Source organism: Anomalospiza imberbis, chromosome 24 (assembly GCF_031753505.1).
Source record: "Anomalospiza imberbis isolate Cuckoo-Finch-1a 21T00152 chromosome 24, ASM3175350v1, whole genome shotgun sequence".
NCBI classification, from domain to species: Eukaryota; Metazoa; Chordata; class Aves; order Passeriformes; family Viduidae; genus Anomalospiza; species Anomalospiza imberbis.
Genome location: NC_089704.1, coordinates 797,704 through 819,167, shown reverse-complemented (window position 1 = coordinate 819,167; position 21,464 = coordinate 797,704). Strand labels below are relative to the sequence as shown.

The 21,464-nt window shown below is 49.4% G+C and overlaps 1 protein-coding gene across 1 annotated transcript; it reads left to right on the top strand.

The window, feature by feature from the left end:
• The first annotated feature begins 593 nt into the window (after window positions 1-593).
• Window positions 594-21,265, top strand: KCNJ5 (potassium inwardly rectifying channel subfamily J member 5). Its single transcript, XM_068172353.1, has 3 exons — window positions 594-986; window positions 8,684-9,630; window positions 20,506-21,265. Exons 2-3 carry the CDS (start codon window positions 8,691-8,693, stop codon window positions 20,832-20,834), a joined length of 1,269 nt encoding a protein of 422 aa, XP_068028454.1. The 5' UTR covers window positions 594-986; window positions 8,684-8,690; the 3' UTR covers window positions 20,835-21,265.
• Window positions 21,266-21,464: the final 199 nt, after the last annotated feature.

Here is a 21,464-nt window from a genome sequence, read left to right as displayed (position 1 = left end):
TTCACTAAGCTGGGGAGACAGTGTGGTATTATCAGTGACAAAGGGGGAAAAATAAAAGAACAAAAACGAGAGACAAAAATTCCGGCAAAGCGCTGAAGCGCTTCGAGAGCACTCCCGGGGACCGGCTGGATCGCAGGCAAACCCCACAGCCCCGTCAGCAAACACCATGGCGCAGCCCGACGGAACCACGCTCTGCCCCTTTCCCCAGTGCCTGGTCCAGCCCAGGGGTTTCCACGGTGCCCGTGACGATTTTCACACGTGTGGAATGCGCGGCTTCCCGCTGGCTTTTCGGAGCTGCTCCGCGCGTGTGTGTGGTGCTGACCGCCCACAGCCCCTGAAGGATGCCAGCCCAGGCGCGCTCCGGGCAGGCCGATCCCGGAGGAGCGCGGGGCGCGGGGGCAGCCGCCCGCAGCCTCTCGCCGGTGGCCCCGGTGAGCTCGGAGGTCGTTCCCGAGCTCCGAGCTCCCGCGATGCCGAGCTCCCCAGGCAGGGAATCGCCTCTCCGCCTGCCTCCGCTCCCTCCCCTCCCGGCAGCGCCCAAACCCCTCCCTCGCCCCCCGCCCCTGCGCTCATTGAGAACAGATAAGGCGCCGTCGCACGCAGCCTCCGCGCCCTCCCTCTGCCCCAGCCCTTCAAAAGCTCGGGAGCCCCGCGGGTCCCCGCAACGCGAGAGGGCACAGCTGGGAAAGGCGGGCGAAGGAGAGGCAGAAGTGGCACCGCAGCGGCGGAGGGCTCGGAGCAGAGCAGGGAGATCGGGGATAGCCAGGGGCAGGGGCGTGGGCAGCCTCCGTGCCACATCAATGCTCGCTGCCAACGGGCAGCGGGAAGGAGGCGGCAGGCAGCCCGGGGCCCCGAGGACGAGCCCGGCTCCCTGGTGATGGCATGGACCGGCCGCTGCTCCCGCAGCCTCTCCCAGCCCCGGTCCTGCCCCCGGCCAGCCGCCCCCCGGAGCCCAGGCGCGACTGATGCGGAGCCGCTCGTAGCAAGTAAGTTACGATTCCTTTGTTATTCCAGGTCGGTCCCGATCTTCTCTGGCTGCACAGGATCAGAAGAAACGCGGAGCTGTTGGGCCAGCGGGATGCCGGGCTCCTGTGCCCAAACCTGCCGGGGTGTGAGCTGTGGACAGGCTCCTGCCTAACTCACAGCTGCCACGGAACTCTTTGGGAAAGCAGGGATTGGATGCTGGTCTTGGGCAAAAGCACTGTCAGATCTAAAGGTGTGATGCAGGAAAAGACATTAAAAAGTAGGAGCTGCTCAGATACAGGATTAGTGGAGATCACTGGAATGCAAAGGGCACCAGGAGACTGATCAGTGAGCAGCCCTGAATTATGGAGCAACTCCATAATTCTTATCTGGAGCCCAAGATTAAATTCTTTCATAATTAGGATACCTGCCAGTCAGCTTGGAGTTAGAGAGCCCTGGCAGTCCAGTCGCCAGATGAGGAAGTGGCATATTCAGCCCTTGGAGGAGACAGGGAATGCAAAGCCCTGGAAATCCCTCGGGGGTTATGGCTCTGGGAGGTAAAAGCATGACTAATTCTTTTTTTTTACCAATGTCCTGTTGCATCACTCAGAAAGGTGCCTGGGGTTCTCTTTGTGCCAGCACATGGTGGTTGGGAGCACCAGGTTAACTTTTATACAGCCTCTCTCCCTTGGGTTTGAACAGGGGTTTCAGGAACCAGCCAAGAACTGGCAGAAACTGACCCTGTCCCAAAAAACTTACCTCTGGCTTTTGGAGATGCTCATCAAGCAGCTCCTTCCTCCTGCACCCTTTTGCTTTAAAGTAGACCTTGGATTTATGGAAGAGGAGCTTGGAGGGAAATCAAACTGGCTTTTCTCACTGGTTCTCTGACCAGTCCAAGCAACCAGGATCTCCCCGAGAAGGTGGGGAGTGTGTGGGGCAGTGTTTGTCCTGGGGGGTTATTTAATTTCTGGGCCTCACTTCTTTGGCTCACTATTCCTACCCAGTTGGAGATAAAGGATCAAGATCATTTCTGATTCCCATGGCAGAATATCTTCCATCTCTGGAAAGTTCCAGCCCAATTATTTGCAAAAAAAAAAAAAACAAAAAAAAAAAAAAAAAAAACAAAAAAAAAAAAAACAAAAAAAAAAAAAAACCACCCAGAAAAGCAGAGCTTTGGAGTAATATCTCAAGGCAAATGTCCAGACATAAACAGACTCCTCTGTTTAAGTCACCCACTTTCTTTTGGGTTTGAGGTCAGGAGAGGCCCTTGGACACTTGGGGCGAGCACTGACCCTTGCCCAGCAGCTTGGTATGAGGTTGGTTTGTTCCTCTGTGACTCTGACCCCTTTCTGCAGTGGGCTCAAGCACTGCTGAAGGCCTTGGGGCAAAAAGAGCCTGTCTTTGGTAAATCCATCTGTGAACTCTTTGGGTGCAAGGTACTGCAGAAGTTTGAAGTGGTTCAACAGTTTAATTGTATTTTTTAAAGTTTTATTGTATTTTTTTTAATTATTGTATTTTTTTTAAAGCAGCTGCAGATTAGAGTGATTCTGTGTTGCTGCGATGGTAAATTCCTAAACAATGGAGAATGGGAACATTGCTGCTCCTGGGGCAGGATTTTCTCCTAGAACTGAGATTCTGCTTTCTCAACATTCAGTGTTTGCTGTTCAGAGTAAACAGCCAGGAGCAGGAGAAACAGGAGTATCTGATCAGGACAAAGGTGTCCCTGTCTTTGTTCAGTTGTGTTGGTTGAAAGACAATGGTCAGGTTTTCAGTGACGCCATAAGGTGTCCCTAAAATAGAGCTGGGGTGAGAGGCCAGGGGCAGAGAGGCTGCAGAGTGCCTCAGGCACAGTCACTTCCTTGGAGGTGGAAGGACCAAATTGATTTATTTCCAGGCTTTATTTGTTGTTGGTAGAGAAAATATCATTTGACTGTTCCAAATCATGGACAACACCTAAGAGCACAATATTGTGGTTGCATCCTTTGCACAGGGACTGATCATGCTCAAGGTCTTTAATGCAATGAAGAACAAGAGAATTGCCTGGGAGTTACATGGATTAAATCCTCCCATCTTCCTGTGCAGAGGTAGGAGATAGTCCCAGTCATATTCTCCAGGCCTTGTGCTCTAACAAGTTGTAAAAGCCTGAACGATGCCTCAAAAAATGTTTTCTAGTTTTCGTCTTCTTTTTCTGTAAAAAAACCCCACCCAGTCTCTCTCCTGATCACAGTTTTGTTTCTTCACTCTGTTCTGTATCGGTCTGGACTCATTATATTTAATGCAGCTGTGAACTTGTGACATGTGTGGGGGTTTTTATACTTCAATCCTTAGTTGAGAGAAAAATGTATTTGAAACCTGTAGCTATTTGAGAGAACAGAAACTGCCTTAGTTGGCTTTGGAAATAATCTTGCTGGGTTATTCAAGTGGTGGATCAGGCTGTGGAGGCTCTGCAGAGAGATCTTCAGACACACCTGAAGCAGACAGGAACTGCATTCCCTGCTGTGGGAGTGGGGGAAGGAGGAAAGAGTTCTGCAGTGATTCCAGGGGCTCATTTGGGATTTTGGAACTGCCAAATTTAATTCCTGCCCTGCCACAGACACCCAACTGAGTGTTGAAGAGCTAAGCGTCTTTGTGAGGGATTCCCCCATCCTTTAATATGGGACATAGAGCCCTTCCTTGGTCCAGGCCTCTTGGAAAATACATAAATAAAATTGTACAGCGTGTGATACCTGTGCTGAGTGCTGTAAAACACTTGGATACTCTGGAAGTGGGAGAGTCACGTTCCTCCCACACAAATGACAATGGAAGGGCCCCAGGATCTCAGAGGAGAAGGATGGACTGGGAGGTAACTCAGAGGTAAAAGGAAAGTGCACATGTCCATAAACCCTTCCTTGGGGTCAGATTGGCTCCCTGGCCAGAGAGATTTTCTTTGGAAAGACTGAGCACCTTCTGTTGGGGTATTCTGAGCCAGGGGCACTCTGGGCACACAGAAGCTGTCACAGCCCAGCTCTGTGACAAGCACAAAGCCACCCTGGCCCTTCAGGTTAACCAGCAGCCACCCATCTTTGTGACCTGGCAGCAGGATGAGGCCTCCTCCAGCCCCAGAGGAATCTGCTGTCACATCCTGAGTGCCAGGAAAGTCGTGCTGAGACTTACCCAAAACTCACAAAGGAGATGAGAGGCACCTCCCCACCTCAGTGCTGAGTGAGGTGACACTTGGAGCAAAGTCAGGGAGCTTTGGAGCCACGTTGATTGTGAAGTGCCACAGGTCTCCCTGCTTGTGCCGTGTCTTTGAATCTTCTTCCCTGGCTTTCAAGTGCACAATTCTTCTGCAGCCTTCCCTCCACCTGTGGATCCCCAGGCACTTCCAAAGAGGCAGCCACCAAATCCCCAAACCTCTATTTATATGAAGTCAGGAAGATGGAATATTCCATGGTTTCCCCCAAATCCACCTGCCTTTCCTCACCTTGCGTGCACAGGGGTGTGTGGAAAGGCAGGCTGGTGGAGCTGACTGTTCAGTCCCACTCACACATGGGCAGGGAATAAAAGGATGGAGGAAAGATGCCTTTCTCAGGGAAATCAAAGCCCCACCTCAGTCAGAGCCTATCCCAAGTCATTTTTCTTCAGGTTGTCAAAGGCCATCTTCTCCTAAGATTTCTCCTTCCTCCATCTTTCCATGAGCACTCAGTGCTCAGCAGCCAATGCTTTTATTCTCTTTGGGGGCTGCTGCTTTAATTTCCTTTATTCCTGCACCTACTTCCCTGTGTTGCTCCTGTCTGACAATTAAGAATTCATTCCCTTGCGGCATTGTAACCTAAAGCAGAATTATGTGGCCCAGAGGAACCTGGGCACAGTAACCTGGTTTATGAGGTGTGGCCAACAGGCAGCAGAAGAACCAGGTCAGGTTTTTCAGCAATCTCTGTTCAGTATTATTGGTTGCTTGTTGAGAAGTACAGGACTCATTGTCTGGAAAAAAAGAAGATAGGGTTAAGTGAAAAAAAAAATATTTTTCTGGGAAGTTGTGGGAGGTTTGCTAAAGAACAGTTGCTCAATTATTCTCCCAATGTGAGAAAACACAGGCGTCGGGTTTAAAAGAAACAAAAAAAAGTCTGCTTTTACACAAACTTGATGACAGATTCACATCTTTAAACTCCACCTGCCTGCCAGTTTAGTCCTTTCCAGCATCAAATCCCATCCTCATGGAAATTTGTGTGTTTACTGCAGCCAGATTAGCAATTGTTTAAATGGAAAAAGCCCCCTGGTCAGCAGGGAAAGAAGTTTCTTCAAGTGTTGTATAGTTTTGCCCTCCCTGATGTCCCTGGCAAATTGCTGGACCTGCCAGGAGCACACCAGCTCTGTCAGGAGGGGTTGAGAGCTGCTCTGCCAAGCACTGCCTCCTGGAGATTCTCACCTAACCCCAGCCTGACTCCTGTGCAGCAGATCCCAGCCCCTAAATGTCACTGCCTGCCCTGAGTGTGTCATCTGGGCAGAGCTGAACATCAGCAGGGCTGATAAAAACCTCTCCGCAAGGCTGCTAATGCACTGACTCACAGCTCCTCATGCAGTAGCCTGTCCTAAAGGAAGGCAGCTTTGTACCAAAGTGACATTTTTATTATCCTGGCCTCGTTTAACCAAAGCTGGTAAATGCCAAAGAAGCAGAACACTGCCTGTGACTAAAAGAGGCAATTTCACCCCATGGCTCTCTGTGCTGGAGGGAGCAGGGATTTACAGACTGGAGCTGAAATCTCTGGGAGATGCATGAACAGATTTACCATGATCTGGCAGAGATGTTTATGGCTGGCAGCAGTGGCTGTGCACTACACAGGAAAGAGTTAACCAGGTCCTTCCACAGTTACACTGCTCCTTCCAGAGCGTCTTTTCATTTGGGCTAAAGTTCCCCAGGGCAGTTAAAGTCATGAAAGAATGACAGCAAATTTTCTAGAAGATTCTGGTGCCTGGCATCTCACAGACCATTCACGTCCATATCACAAATTTTACTGTTGAGGAATCAAGGCAGAAGGAAGAGCAGTGATTTGCTCAGAATTAGAAAACCCTGGCATCCTTTGGAGCAGAAAGCTGGGGAGTGTGCAGCCATCCAAAGCTATGCTCAAACTGCTAACCAGGAGCATTCTGTTTAAAGAGTCTGAAGCAAAAATTCATATGCTTAATTATTTTCAGTAACCACAGACTGAGGTTATGCTCATACTACAATAGGAGAGTTAAAGATGAAATATTGGTGGGGATTGTAATGCCACTGAAGCTGTCAGTGAACTTCTTATCCAGCAGGAATTTTTCTGCTTTACTGGATCACTTGGAAGGTGTTCCTGAAGGTTTGCAGAGATGTTTCAGCTGAGCTGTTGCTGGAGATCAGTAGCACCACCAGAGATGTTGCCAGCCCTGTGAGTGTTTTAGTTAAAAAGGTTCCTCTGCACATTCGTTAATGGGCAGTTCCTCAAACCTGCTCCACCAGAGTGATCTTTCCAGGGATTTAGGATTTTTGGCTGCTTTTCCTCTATTCTCTTCTTTGTAATAAGTTTTAAGATGCTTTTGGTCTCTTTGGTGTGAATCTAGAACATGAAACCTTCCATTCTAGATTGAAGTCTGGAACTGGTTTGTTCTCTCTCCCATGGTGCCAGTGATAGCTTCAAATTTACTGTTATAACAAAATTATCTTTAAAACAAGTGTTTTAATTGAAAGCAACAGGCAACACTTGCCTGGTTTTGCATTTAGATTGATGACAAGCTTTTTAGTCCAAGTGGAGTAATTTTACATTAATCAATCAATGCAAACATACATCGAGAATATTATTTGTAAGAAGGAAGTGAGGAGGTTTTTCACTACCTGATTTGCAGTGGATGGGAGGCTTCTTTCCCTATTAAAGAGGGGTAAAAAGTGCCTGATTGCTCTGCCATGTGCCTTCACATGTTGGGAAGTGAATCAAGCTGTGCCCTGTCAGTTTTCAGCATCTTGCAGCACTTTGCACACATATAAAGAGACAAACCTCAGAGAGCAGAGAGAGCCAGGCCAGCGGGTCTGGAGGTTTGCATTGCAGCAGGCAGTGAGAAGCAGCTGAGGATGTGTGCGAATACACCCTGAGCCAGCTGTCAGGAGGGACAGAAACAGAGCAGGGGTGACTCTTGTGTCAAAATCCTGGCTGGAGGAAGGGAGCACACAGCTCTGGGATTATCTACCCCATGTCCAGGGTGGGTGGCAAAGCCGATCCCCCCCGATTTCCCATCCCAGCACCAGGAATGGCTGTTCCCAGCCCCTTGCGTGGCTGCAGGGCTCAGCCCTGCCCCGGCCCTGCGAGCAGGCGGCCGTGGCAGCGGGCAGCAGTGCTGGCACAGATGGTTGGGCTCCCTGCGGAGCCGAGCCAGCGGGGCCGCATCCAGCAACAGGCTCCGGCTGCTTCGTTGGAGCACTGATCGATGGTGACTTAGACAAGGGCCACGAGGAGTTCTCTGCCATTAACCAGACTTGGCTGCAGCCAAATGGAAGTGAAAATTTGTTGCTTCATTTATTCATCCTGCCTCTGCTTCCTTCCCGCCCACCCTTCGTGCTTTTTAATACTGAAAAGATGGAGCTACTTTGCTCTGTCTTAAAAATTGTCTCTCCCAAGATATTCTTAATTGTATCTCTACACCTTTTCTCATTCACAGGCGCGTAAGAAGATTAAAGACAGGAGGAGCAGTAATAGATTTAGTTAGGTTTTAATAGGATTTGCAGAGGACAATACAGGCAATGAACGGCATAGAAAATATTGCTGCTCTATCTTTGATATCCCTAAGGCTCCTTAGGTAGTCTTTGACAGAGATTTTTTCTGTGCCCTGCATCCAGAGTCAAGACTCTCATTTTTCAAAGGAGTATCTAATAATCTCTGTAAACAGGATGTTACATTAGAACTGGCAGACAGCATTGCCGCCCTCATCTCGTGTTATTTATTTGTATCCTGCTAAGCATTACTCTGAATGTCGACAGTGGGCTTTTCAATAGCTCTGATGCATTCCTAAAAGTGCCCAGTGATTTTGTCTAATGTCAGGTGGAGCAAAGGGGTGACCTCTGATAGGTCTCATTAACAGCAGGCCTGGATTCATCTCACCCTCACACGCGGGATTCAAGATGCTCAATTAAATGTTTATTTCACGTTTAAAGCCCAGGCTCACAAATAAACTTCCAGAAGGTGATTCAGCACTCCTGAAATCTGAGTTATCCCTGGAGATGCCTTTCTCTGCTGACTGCAAGGGAAGTCTTCATGCATAATTTAGACTCATGTGAGATTTAGGTAGACAGTGGTGCTCAGCGATTTCTCTTAATTTCTAAGGTTTCTCTTGATATGCACCCAAAACCCGAGGCATGAAAAAGTTCCAGTCCCTTCTGAAAATATGTTGATGTACCTTTACTTTGTTCTGAGTTGTGATCTCAAGTAAATTTGGTGTGTAAAAAAATCTAAGGACAAAAAGAAAACCCCCAAATGTTCCAAGGTTTAAGTGTTCCATGCTCCCACATCGTGCCCATCACCCCAGCAGCTGCTGATGTTTGAAGGGCCTGCGTGTGATAAATCAGTCTTTAATTCTGGGTCCCTGCAGGGCTGTGTTTAACACATGGCTGTTGTGGGAGAAGTGGGAACCCTCCAAAATCAATGTCCTGATGGTCCAGACAGTGAAACAAAATGGCTTTTTTCTCTTTGCCTTCTGCCTGAAACTGTCTTTCCTTGTTGTGCAGCCCAGCCATGGCTGGAGATTCCCGGATCTTCATGAACCAGGACATGGACATCGGGGTTACATCCCGGGAGCCCAAGAAGATCCCCAAGCAGGCTCGGGATGATGTCCCCATCGCCACGGACAGGACCCGGCTCATTTCTGCCGAGGGCAAGAAGCCACGGCAGCGGTACATGGAGAAGAGCGGCAAGTGCAACGTGCACCACGGGAATGTCCAGGAGACCTACCGGTACCTCAGCGACCTCTTCACCACCCTGGTGGACCTCAAGTGGCGCTTCAACCTGCTGGTCTTCACCATGGTCTACACCATCACCTGGCTGTTCTTTGGGTTCATCTGGTGGCTCATCGCCTACATCCGGGGAGACCTGGACCACCTGGAGGATGAGAACTGGATCCCCTGCGTTGAAAACCTCAGCGGATTCGTGTCAGCGTTCCTGTTCTCCATCGAGACCGAGACGACCATCGGGTATGGCCACAGGGTCATCACGGAGAAGTGTCCCGAGGGCATTGTGCTGCTCCTGGTCCAGGCCATCCTGGGCTCCATCGTCAACGCCTTCATGGTGGGATGCATGTTCGTCAAGATCAGCCAACCAAAGAAGAGGGCGGAGACCCTCATGTTCTCCAACAACGCCGTCATTTCCATGAGGGATGAGAAGCTCTGCCTCATGTTCCGGGTCGGGGACCTCCGCAATTCCCACATTGTCGAGGCTTCCATTCGAGCCAAACTGATTAAGTCCAAACAGACCAAAGAAGGAGAGTTTATTCCCCTGAATCAAACGGACATCAACGTGGGATTTGACACTGGAGACGACAGGTTGTTCCTGGTGTCCCCTCTCATCATCTCACATGAGATCAATGAGAAAAGCCCCTTCTGGGAGATGTCCCGCACCCAGCTGGAGAAGGAGGAGTTTGAGATTGTGGTCATCCTGGAAGGAATGGTGGAAGCCACAGGTAAGGGATCAGTAACTGCTTTGAGGAGGAAAGGGGCACAAAGCATTGTAGGCAGTTTGGCATTAGGATTTCATTGTCCATGTTACCTGGAGTGGGAACACAGTGAGGTTTGTCCTTGGGTAGTGCCTGACTCAGGTGGGGTGTCTCAGATAAACAGCAGTGAAAAGTTGGGCCTTCAGCTCGTGCTGTAGGGTTTCACCTTCATTTTTGTAGTGTTTCACCCTCTTTTATAAGTCTGGGATTGAGGTGAAGGGCTTAGTCCTGGAGCTGCTCCTAATCACTTAGAACTGATCCAGGGGAGAAAAAAGCAATGTATTAAAGGAATTCGTGAAGTCTGTGGTGGTCCTGTTTCCTGTGATCAAAATTCATGGTGCAAATCTTCTCCCATTTGTCTTCGGTATTAAAGATTGGCTGTAACTGTGCTATTTTAGGTACTGCTGTAGTGTTGATTTTAATGGGGGCTATGAAGTGCCCGAGTCTCACTGTATCCCATAAAGCAGCACGTGCTGAGGCTGAATGACTTGCACGTGGTGCAGGACACACATTCCCAGAAGGAGCTCAAAGAGGAAAAATACAGAAACTGCTTTTGTGACTCTTGCAGCCCTGCAGCTGCTTAGCAGCTCAGACAAAGCTGGGTAATGGGAGATTAGGAGATATCCTCAGCCCATTCCCAGTTTCTCCTAGGGGTGGATCTGTGGCAGGCTATGAAAGAACTCTGTGTCTGTGTATAGTGACTCTGGAAAAGGGGTAACCCGCAGCTTTCCACGGAGTGGGAAAGGCAGCTGAGGGCAGGGATGGGCACAGAGGCTCCTTCCCACAGGTCAGCTCCTTCCCCAGAGCAGCTCCGGCTGTCCCTGGCAGTCATTTCCATGGGCCATTTCCACTTGCATGAATCCCTTTGCTCCAGGTTTGGGGAGGAGCTGGCAGCTCTTCCTGCAGCACTTGCAGCACAGTGAGTGTGTCCAAGCCCCTGAGATGCTCAGGTGGCTTCCAGGCAGGGTTTTCCAGCCTGGGGTGGGCAGAATGCCTTGATGGAATCAGGGTCTGCAGGGGGAAAGGGCTGCAGGCAGCTCTGAGGAGAGAACTGCTGGCTAAAGATGGACTAACAGTCAGAGATGCAAAAAAAGCTTTTATAAGCAGTTTTCCCCTTTGGTGTTTCAGGATTTTAGTTATGAGCCCAGAGTTTTCCTGTGGGTGGTGGTTGGATTTTGTTTTCCATTTCAATGAGGTTCTCTGAGTCATTAGCAGGGGTTTTCAGCTTGTTACAAGTACTCAGTGGTGTCAGCACCCCGTCTCACAGATTCTGCCCCTTGCTGACTGTTAATGTTATCCCCTCCTGGAGATTTGCTCAGGAGTTACAACAGCCAGAGGAGGAAAAATCTCTCAGATTGCTGCATCCCAAACCTTTGCTCCCAAAGGCAGCTGTCCAGAGAGCTAATTCCGTGTCCCAGAGTCTCCCTTTAGGTGATCAGCAGTAGCTGACTTTCCCAAACAGAGCTGATGTGAGGTGATGGATAAATTACATTCCACTGGGGCTGGAATGCCTGCGGTGGAAGTAGAATTCACCTGGCATTTCCAGGGAAATGCTCTTCCCCAGCAGAGCGCTGTAGAGACGTGCCAAAGGAAGGGGTGGGTGGAAAAGACTATCAAAGGCAAGGATTTGTAACAGTGACTTACTCTGCAGCCTAAACATTTATTAGAGGCTGGAGCTTCCTAATCTGAGCATGGACTGCAGCTCCTTGTTTGTCCAAAGCCTCTTTCCTCTTCACACAGTGACACTATGACTGCTTTGGACCCCTGCTGCTCTGCCTTCCTCGGAGGAAGGCTCAGCCTCTGCTGGGGACGTGTAAGGGGAAGTCATTATCAGTAACAACCTCGGAATTAAAAGCATGGCAGAGAAATAATATTGCCTTACAAATGGGCTCCTCTCCCAGAGGGATTGCACAGGCCTGGCTGTAAGAGTATCACGGAGCATACATGTGTGGAAATGAATTCTCCTGGGCTCAGAAGGCAGCCTGGGAAGTCCCACCCTGGAGCTGGAGCAGGCATTTTGCACGAACTCGGAGCTGAGTGGACCTTGGATGATTCCAGGATCCAGTTTGGAGGCTGGGATGGGTCCTGAGGGACCTGTGGCAACCAGGGGAGTGGGATATTTTGTGACAAGAAGAGTGGCTTGCAGAGACAGTGTTGTGCTTTCCTACTTCATCCTCACATTTGGGAATATTGATAAAGCAGTTTGGGGTTATTAATCCCTCCCTCCACACCTTAAAATCTGCTCCAAGGAAATTCTTAAGGTACTTCCCAGCCCATGGCACTGCTCAAGCCCCATCTGCTCTCAGGAATGATGTGATACTTACTGCCAGCAGGACTTCTGTTAAATCCTGACACTGTCACAGCCTGGTCGGCTCAGGGCAGTGTAAAATACAACAGAGCATTTGTTCCCTTAGCAACCCCTACGGAAAATTCGGACTCCACCCCCCAGAGTTCAGAGGTACCACTGGTCAGAATATACAGCTCTGTTTTCCATAAGGTGTTTGGAAAGCAGGTCAGAATGGAGACTGGCAACGTATCAATGACTACAAGAATTGAAGCACGACTAAAAGTGGGGATATTTTTCACTGATAATTTGAGACAGTGATTTTATAGCTATTTTCAGTAGATTTAACCAGGCGCACACGTATTACAAATGTAATGTATTGTCTCATCTCAAACAAGCAGCTCTATTTACTGACATTTAAGTTTAATTCTGACCCAGTTCAAGGCAAAGATGGTAAATAGCTTCAAATGAAAAGTGTAGAGTAAATTCTGAGGAGTTCACACCCTTCAAGTCATTGGGTTTTTTTACAAAGTGAAACACTGTGACTTAAAACAAAGATTTGTGTTCAAGTTGCCTTGGCTTTTCAAAGGCCTGAATAACAGCACGCAGAAGAACAGCAGCTCACCAGCCAGCCTAAAATGCAGTGGGTTTATTTGGCTGAAAAAGATAAAAAAGCTGGTGTTAGTGCAGTGAGAGCTGTGTGGCACAGCTGCACTGACTGACCCTCAGAGCCAGCGGTGGCACAAAGCCAGCGGTGGCACAAAGCCAGCTGTGGCACAAAGCCAGCTGTGGCTTTTCCCACCGAAGTTTGGGATGGGTGAGGCACTGGGACTCCACAGCGGAGGGAAAAGGCCAAAGGGAGAGTGAGTTTCTGGGCAGATCTGTTATGGTCATTGCTGGGTGAAACAAGCACTGTGAAGACAAAATCAGTATTGCTGACAAGTGTTCTGACTCCCAGGGGGCTCCGTGGGCGTTGGGCAGCAGCATCACTCCTGGTGAATTGGGCACAGGGAATTCCTTCAGGAATTCATTATCTTTGCCTTATCAGAAAGGGACTCTTGTCAAGATCAGCTGCCCCAAATCTGACTTGCAATAAAAGGGAACAAAGGAAAGGTGGAAAATCTGTTTGCACAGTGAATACATTTTTGCTTTCCCTGCCTCTCTACTCCCCAAAATCTCAGGGCCACACTGGTGAAGGACAGCTCCTGGTTGCTGCTGGCCAAAGCTCCTGCCCTTCCCCTGCTGATCCCAAACTGAACAGAGTGTTTAGAAGCTGCTGGGACAGGGAAAAGCAGGGGAGGTCCAGGCCCCCCTCCCACGGGGTGCAGTCAGCTGGGTTGGGATGAAGGATTTGGCTGACCCGGTAAGGGAACATTAGCAAGTCCAATTTTTTAAATCACTGTTTTTCTCTGTAAGCCATCACTGCATGTGCTGACACACTCTGTATACCCTACAAGAATTCCTGGCAGGTAATTTGAAGGGACTCTCTTCTCTTCCAGCTTTACCCTTCCTCTGCTATTTGCTGACAGTTACCCAAATCCTGGATCCAAATCCTGCTTCTCCCATAGCTTCCCGCTGCCCTCATTCCCTGGGCACAGTGGCCAGCACTGCTGCTCCCTGGGCACGGAGGCAACAGAGCTTGTTACTCCACTCCTGGGCCTCCCTGGTTTTCATTGCCTCTTTTTCCCAGCACAATTAAATAAGGCAAAAGAAACACTCCAGATGCCTGATTAGTCCAGTTACTAAATGAAGTTTTAATGAACTCTTATGTAAGTACAGGTATATATTTTTCTGGCTTAGAGTCAGTGTGATAAAAAGGGATTTAATGATTAGGAGTAATTAACCCATCCTGTCCCTGTGGGACTGTAGGCAAACAGCAGAGTTTTCACACCTCAATTTATCCACCTTTGCAGAGGACAGAGTACAGTTTCCTGGCTGTAAATGTAGGGCCAAATGGAGTAGTCACAAAAAGATATGATGAAATTAATCATGATTTTCATGGGAACACAAAGGAAGGGTGAACTTACTGAATGGAGTTTCTGGGCATTCATTATCTGGTTTGGGTTGTCTTGTGCTGCTTTGCATTTTGCATATAAATAAGTTTTCTGCAAGGAGGACCTTGCAGAAGTGTTACAGACACTGCCTAAAAATGACAGGGAAGAGATGTCTCAGGTCATTGTGTTCATGGGCTGGACTGTCCTCTGGAGGCAGAGGCTGGCAGTGGTGTCTGAGGTGCCTCTGCAGTCGCTGTAAACCCTAAAGAAGTTACCTGGTGTGAGCTTGGCTGGGGCTGGGCCTGCTAGAGACATGGCAATTGAATCCAAGGTCTTTACATCATAAAGTCCTTTTATTATATTTTTTTCCCAGTGCCTAAGAGCTTTTGCATGCCTGGAGAGCATTCAGATAAATTAAAATCCTATTACTCTCCTCTGGCATAAATATCAAAGTGAATCAAGCCCAGCCATGTCCTCTAAAGGAGACAAGCACAAATAATTGGAGGACCATGCTCTTACCTTCTAATATTCCTTTTCAAGCTGGAAGAATATTGACTTTTTGGATGTTACAGTGTTCTTTGGTCTAATTAACACAGAGGGACTAATAACTTTTATAACTTACCATATGCTAATGCAAATTGAAAGACACATATTGCTTAATTACAGCAATAGAAGTTAAATTTTTTATATCTTTTCCTTGCTACCCGTAAACTTCCATCACTGGCACTGCGCCTCCGAGGCCCTCAGCTCCTGGGCAGTGGGTGTTCCACAGCTTCAGAGCACCCAGGAGAAGGAGAAACGTCATCCTGGGCACAACAGAATGGGCAAAGGAGGGCAGAGGAGGGAGATCCTGCCAGCAGGGCCCATGTCCCAGGGGGCTGAGCAGATCTGGCCCAGCCCAGGCAGGCACATGACATTTCCCAGCAGATAATCACTGAGCTCCCTGGCATTTCAATGAGCACAGTTAATTTTAGCCTGATGAAAAATGTTGTCTTGACAGCCCCAAGGGCTGGGCTATCTCTGCCCACTGAGGAGCTTCAGGCCACGGAGCTGCACTGGAAGGTTCACCTCTGCTCGGGATGGGATCCCATGGAAGCCTGGGGAGATTTGGGGTTGGCAGAGCACCCTCCGTGTGCCCCGTGCTCTCCCATTAACCCTCCACTGAGGTCACCTGGCCAGATGGGACGTTTGCCAAAAATCAGCATCTCCAACAGCTGGAGAGAGCCTTTGGTGGCACACGAGCCGCTGCAGCTGCAGATTTGGGGCGGTGAGGTCTGCTTTACCCGGAGCACTGGGCACCGGGAGCACTGTCCCCCTCCCCAGCCCAGGCTCTGCTCCAGGGCAGGAGCAGCAGGATCAGCCCGTGCTGAGCCGGCTCCTCCGCTCCTTGTCAGCTCAGACATTCCAGCTCTTTGAGAGCTGATTGTGATGACAGCAAAGAGCCGACTGGAGAGTTCCTGCACTTGTTTTACACCCCGGCGTTTGCTCTGCTCTCAGATGTGGTGAGACACCTGCTTTAATACACATCACAGTCTGCTCTGGATGTTCCATCTGCTGGGAAGCAGAACGGGGCTGTTTAGGGAGGATCCCTGGCTGCCTTGAGCAGGAACAGGCACAGCTCCGTTATTGATCTGTGCCTCCAACCCACAGACAAAAAATCCACTTCTTAGGATTCTGCTGTAGAAATTGTCATTGAATCTCGGTGAAATGCTTATTGCACAACTTGAAACCAGGACACAGTGCCCTGGTCTCCAGCACCTATAAATCCTGGAACTGGTTCTAGCTTTATTGAAAACTTGATGCATCTGCTTCTAACTTTGAACAAGTTTTATCTTTTATTTCCATTAAAATTGAGTTTTGTTTGCAGCATGAAGCTGAGTTGCTGCAGTAAGAGATGAGAAATCTGCAACTAAAAGTTGACATCTGAAGATTTCTCATATCATTCCATGTTTTCCACAATACACAGATTGCACACATTTATATTAAACATACTTTTTCATTTTAAACCAGATTGTTTAGAAGAAAACAAAACTCCTAATGGTCTTACTACCCAGAAAATATGATAGAGTTGAAAAATATATGAATGCAAGTATATCTACTTGGACTGAAAGAAGGAAAATGAGAATATAGGGCCATGAAGATGATGGGATGGAGGCAAGGCTGAGACAATTGGGACTGATCAGAAAAGAAGGCTGCAGGGAGAGCTCAGAGCCCCTGCCAGGGCCTAAAGGGGCTCCAGGAGAGCTGGAGAGGGACTGGGGACAAGGGATGGAGGGACAGGACACAGGGAATGGCTCCCACTGCCAGAGGGCAGGGATGGATGGGATACTGGGAATCAGGAATTTTTCCCTGTGAGGGTGGGCAGGCCCTGGCACAGGGTGCCCTGGCACAGGGTGCCCAGAGCAGCTGTGGCTGCCCCTGGACCCCTGGCAGTGCCCAAGGCCAGGCTGGACGGGGCTTGGAGCAGCCTGGGACAGTGGAAGTTGTCAATGTTTAATGTCCCTTCCAACCCAAGCCAGTCTGGGATTCTTTTGGCATGAAGTTTATTTAAATGAAACCCCCAAACACCACTTCTCTATATCTGCACAGTTTAAACCCAGAATATGTAGTTATATATTCTTTAAGGAAAGGATTAACAGCCTTTACTGGGGCCATACATACTATGGTTAATTCTGCAAGAAATTCGAAGAGTCTGGAATCTCTCTTGACTTCTTGTGCTACCCAGTTTCAGGGCTGCATGAGTGATAGAAGAGCAGTAATGTTTCAGCTGGTGTGGTACCCAGATCTGGGTCTGTTTGCAGCCAGGAGTTGCACTTGGTGATCCTTGTGGCTTCCTTCCAATTCAGGATATTTCAAATTCTGATTCTACTCGATGGATGGGAGCTTATGGCAAATGATTCCCTATACCCAAGACATCCCACAGGCTCAGATTAACCAGAATTCTGCAATTAAACAGTTGATTTTTTCAGGGATACACAGAGGTCTGAGTCTGGGGATTGCTGTGCCCCTCTGCAGGGTGGCACTGGGATATTCCAAGCACGGAGAGTGCACGTTGTGTTCCAGTGGCGAGTGGCTGCATCCATGTGCTCTTAACAAAAACAAGGTTTATTGTTTCCACACCTCTTCTGTCATCTTTTCGCAGTCACAGAGGCAATAATTAGCTAGGGACATTACAGATGCATTAATTAACCAGGCTGGAGAGCACAGGGCAGCCTGCAAAGCAGGCACTTAATGGAATTTGAAGCAGAGACAATGGTGTTGTTTACTGGGTGATGTGGGAGTTGCCAAGCAGTGTGTCCCCACGCAATTAAACACCACTGCACATGTGCTAAAAAGGAATATTTGAATGGGATTATGGAGCAATTACAAGTTGTCTTATTGTGCTGGCTCAGTGTCCCCCTGGGGTTACAGAAAGCAGCTCCTGCAGGAAGCCGGCAGCAGCAGTGTTTGCTTGCTGAAAGCTTTCCATTGTTCCTGCTCTAATTGAATACTTAGAGTGGGACTGGGACGGTGTCCCTGGAGCTCAGGTTCACTCAGGTGCTCCCCCCGGGAAAGAGCTATTTCAGGCCTGGATTATAAAGCAGAAGCTGCCTTAGAGAGCCCCAGGCCCCCACATTTCACAAGGACACCCCATCTTTACCCTGGAGGCTCCTTCGTCGTACCTTGACGCAGCACTTGGAAAACCAGGATAAGAGTCAGCTGGTTCATCCACAGGACTGATCCTGGAGCCTGCAGGGTCTCCTCTCCTGCTCTCCTTGCTGGCTCTGGAGGAGGCACTTGGAGGCCTTTGGGACTTCTGGTGCCAAACCAGCTCTGTGCAAAGGGAAAAGGACTGGTTTATTTTAGCCAGCTGCTGGTTTCCAACCTCCTGGCATGAGGCAGCACCAGGAAATGGGATTAGCCCTGCAGCCCTGACCCCCCAGACAACAGGAATAAAAGCCCTTGTCCAGGGAGGTCAGTGTGGGATCAGTGCCTGCAACACAGCTACCCTGGCAAAGCCTGTACCAGGACTGGGAAACCTGCAGCACTCCTGGGGCTTCCAGGGAGTGAGGAGCTGGCCCGGGGCAGGAGGGCTGGTGATGCTGCACATTGCAGAGCCACCAAAGTCAGGAGTGGCCTCACCCTGCTCTTCAGCGCTAAAGCAAAAGCTTCGAGTTTCCTGAAAAGACGCTGAACTTCCACAGCGCTTCTCCTTAAGGCAGCAGCACTTGGGGTGATTTGAATTCCCTGGCTGTTTCCCATGGCAGCTTCTGCACTTCCCAGCTCCTTCCAGCCCAGGAAGCAGGCACGCTGCAGCACTGTGACTAACGCTGTACTTGTTGTTCCTGCCCAGAAGCAAACACTCCTGCAGATCTTCTTGAGGGGAGAGATTGGGTTTTCAGCCTGTGCCACAGAACTGCAGATGTCTCAGCGTTGTGTGTGTCACCGTCGCTTCCCCTTTCAAGGAACAAAATACTCCTGGCCTGGTAGCTTTAAACCATGGAAAGCACTAAGACTTTCAGCTTTGCAGAGAACTTGCCTGTGTGGGTGTCTTTTAATGGTCTGTAGCAATTATAAGAACAAAATATTCCTCTTTTCACAAAGGTGGGGGTTTTTCTAAAGGAAAGGGGTTTTCTGAGTGCTCTGAGATTTCAGTCACTTATGAGCTCACAGAGTGAGAATATGTGATATGCTCTTCCCTGAAGCATCTGACACAGAGATTTTTTTACCCCTATGCATTAATTTAGATTTCTGTCCCTGTGCTCTGGGCTGCAGGAATTAGACTTGAAAGTATTGGCCAGAAACTGGATCAAGGGCATGTTTTGAATCGATTCCAGTCAGGCCAATCCCTCACCCTCTATGAAAACAGTGGGAGGACTTTGTGAGGTTAGCTGTTCACTGGAAATTTAATTCCAAAATCAAAACATAATTAGCAAAAAAAAAAAAAAAAAAAAAAAAGAAGAAAAATGTTTGGAAGACAGCCTTGACACTGACAGGTGATTCCAAGAGGATTTGCTCACAGGTGTGTTTATCCCTGCTCTGCAAAGCTTCTCTTTAAACTTTTACAAAGTAAATAAAGTCTGTTCCATGGGGCTGAGAAGCAGCTTGACAAGTATCAGTTCCTGTGAGCCATTGTTCATTCACAGCACAGCCCCGCAGTTCAAGGGCTTGGACCCTCCTGAGGGATTCAAAAGCCAGCTGGGTTGGGAACCCCTCATCTTTGGGCTGAGCATCCACGTGTGTGCAGCTGTGTGCAGGGCAATTGTGGCACTGCTGCAGGGCAATTGTGACACTAATGCAGGGGAATTGTGGCACTGATGCAGGGGAATTGTGACACTAATGCAGGGGAATTGTGGCACTGATGCAGGGGAATTGTGACACTAATGCAGGGGGGATTGTGGCACTGATGCAGGGGAATTGTGGCACTAATGCAGGGGAATTGTGGCACTAATGTAGGGGGAATTGTGGCACTGATGCAGGGGAAATTGTGGCACTGCTGCAGGGGAAATTGTGGCACTGCTGCAGGGGGAATTGTGGCACTGATGCAGGGCAATTGTGGCACTAATTCAGGGGAATTGTGGCACTAATGCAGGGAGAATTGTGGCACTAATGCAGGGAGAATTGTGGCACTAATGCATGGGAATTGTGGCACTAATGCAGGGGGAATTGTGGCACTGCTGCAGGGGAGTTGTGGCACTGCTGCACAGGAATTGTGGCCCTAATGCAGGGAGAATTGTGGCACTGCTGCAGGGGGAATTGTGACACTAATGCAGGGGAATTGTGGCACTAATGCAGGGGAATTGTGGCACTAATGCAGGAGGAATTGTGACACTAATGCAGGGGAATTGTGGCACTAATGCAGGGGAATTGTGGCACTAATGTAGGGGGAATTGTGGCACTAATGCAGGGGAAATTGTGGCACTAATGCAGGGGAAATTGTGGCACTGCTGCAGGGGGAATTGTGGCACTGATGCAGGGCAATTGTGGCACTAATTCAGGGGAATTGTGGCACTAATGCAGGGGGAATTGTGGCACTAATGCAGGGGGAATTGTGGCAATAATGCAGGTTGCGTTGTGGCACTGCTGTAGGGGAATTGTGGCACTAATGCAGGGGGAATTGTGGCACTAATGCAGGGGATTTGTGGCACTGCTGCAGAGAAGTAGGGATGGGGCCAGCCCCGGAGGAGGGCAGGGCAGTGACTCCCTGTGCTCTGGGCTCTGTGGGTCAGGGCTGGGGCAGCACTTGTGGGGCTGGGGGTTGTTCCAGCAGGATCCACCGGGACCTGTTTGTGTCAGGCACAGAAACAGCCCCTCAGCAGAGCAGGGGGAGGCAGAGAGAAGCTGCTTCGAACCTGCAAACCCCTAAGCACGAGGTGGAAGATGCCGAGGCGAATGCATCCCTTTCCCTCTAGGTGCTCAGCTTGTTCACAGTAGAGGCTTTTGTGAGGCTTATTAAGCCAAGACTTTTCCGTGTCCCAGAGCAATCAGGTATGGAAACAGCACAGAAGTGCTTTTAAGTGCCAGGCGTGGTTGGGTGAGCACGTAAGGAAGCTTTGCCTCTAACATCCCTCTCTTTCCACCCAGGGATGACTTGCCAGGCTCGCAGCTCCTACATGGACACCGAGGTGCTGTGGGGACACCGCTTCACCCCCGTGCTCACCCTGGAGAAGGATTTTTACGAGGTGGACTATAACAGCTTCCACAGCACCTATGAGACCCACACGCCCGTGTGCTGTGCCAAGGAGCTGGCCCAGTCCCGCCGGGAAGGGCAGCTCCTCGGCCCCCTGCCCAGCCTGGCTCGGGACACAGGGACAGCCAGGGAGGATGAGGAGGAGGAGGAAGGCAGGGAACCGGCGGGACTGAGCGGAGCCAATGGGACAGCGGGAGAGGGGAAGGAAGAGGTGCCTGTATAACCCCAGAGCCGCTGGAGCACAGCCACCCACACACCCGCTGGGACACTGGACTGGCCAGCCAGGAACCCACTGGGCGCCAGAGCTGGGATTCCTGTCCTGCTGCTCGTCCTGGGAGTCACTGCACTGCACCGGGCCTCAGTTCCCCTCCCTTTTCCTGAGGCTCTGAGCTTTGCCTCCTCTGCAAAGCATCTCGATCTCCATGGACAAGGCCCACTCTTCTCATCACTGTCAAAACCGAAATTCCCACCGCTGGTTGTTTCAAAAGGTGTTCACTGGACATGCAGAACTCTGCCCCACTTGCCAGGGTGTTTAACCAGTCCAGAATGTCCCATCTCAGTATGAAGAATGTGATTTCATACCTTCACTTAATTTGTGAGTCAATGTATTGTAGACATTGTTCCAGCTCAATTAAAAGAAAAGGTAAAAACCTCCCTGCTATGTAGTGAAGTGTTTTGCCTTCATGAATTTTACAAACACATGTAAGTGTTTGCTTCCAGGATCACAGCCATAGGGATTTATTTCCTACAAAATGTCTGATATGAGCAGGGCACCTTTCCCTGTGGACCTTTAACATGTTTATCCAATGTTTTGTCTTCTCCAGCCGAAGCGTTTCGTGTACTCTTCTCATGG

Coding starts and splice junctions, on each gene's coding strand:
- KCNJ5 (XM_068172353.1), top strand. CDS start 8,691: ATGGCTGGAGATTCCCGGATCTTCATGAACCAGGACATGGACATCGGG. Junction 9,631..20,505: donor AGGAATGGTGGAAGCCACAG/GTAAGGGATCAG, acceptor CTTTCCACCCAG/GGATGACTTGCCAGGCTCGC.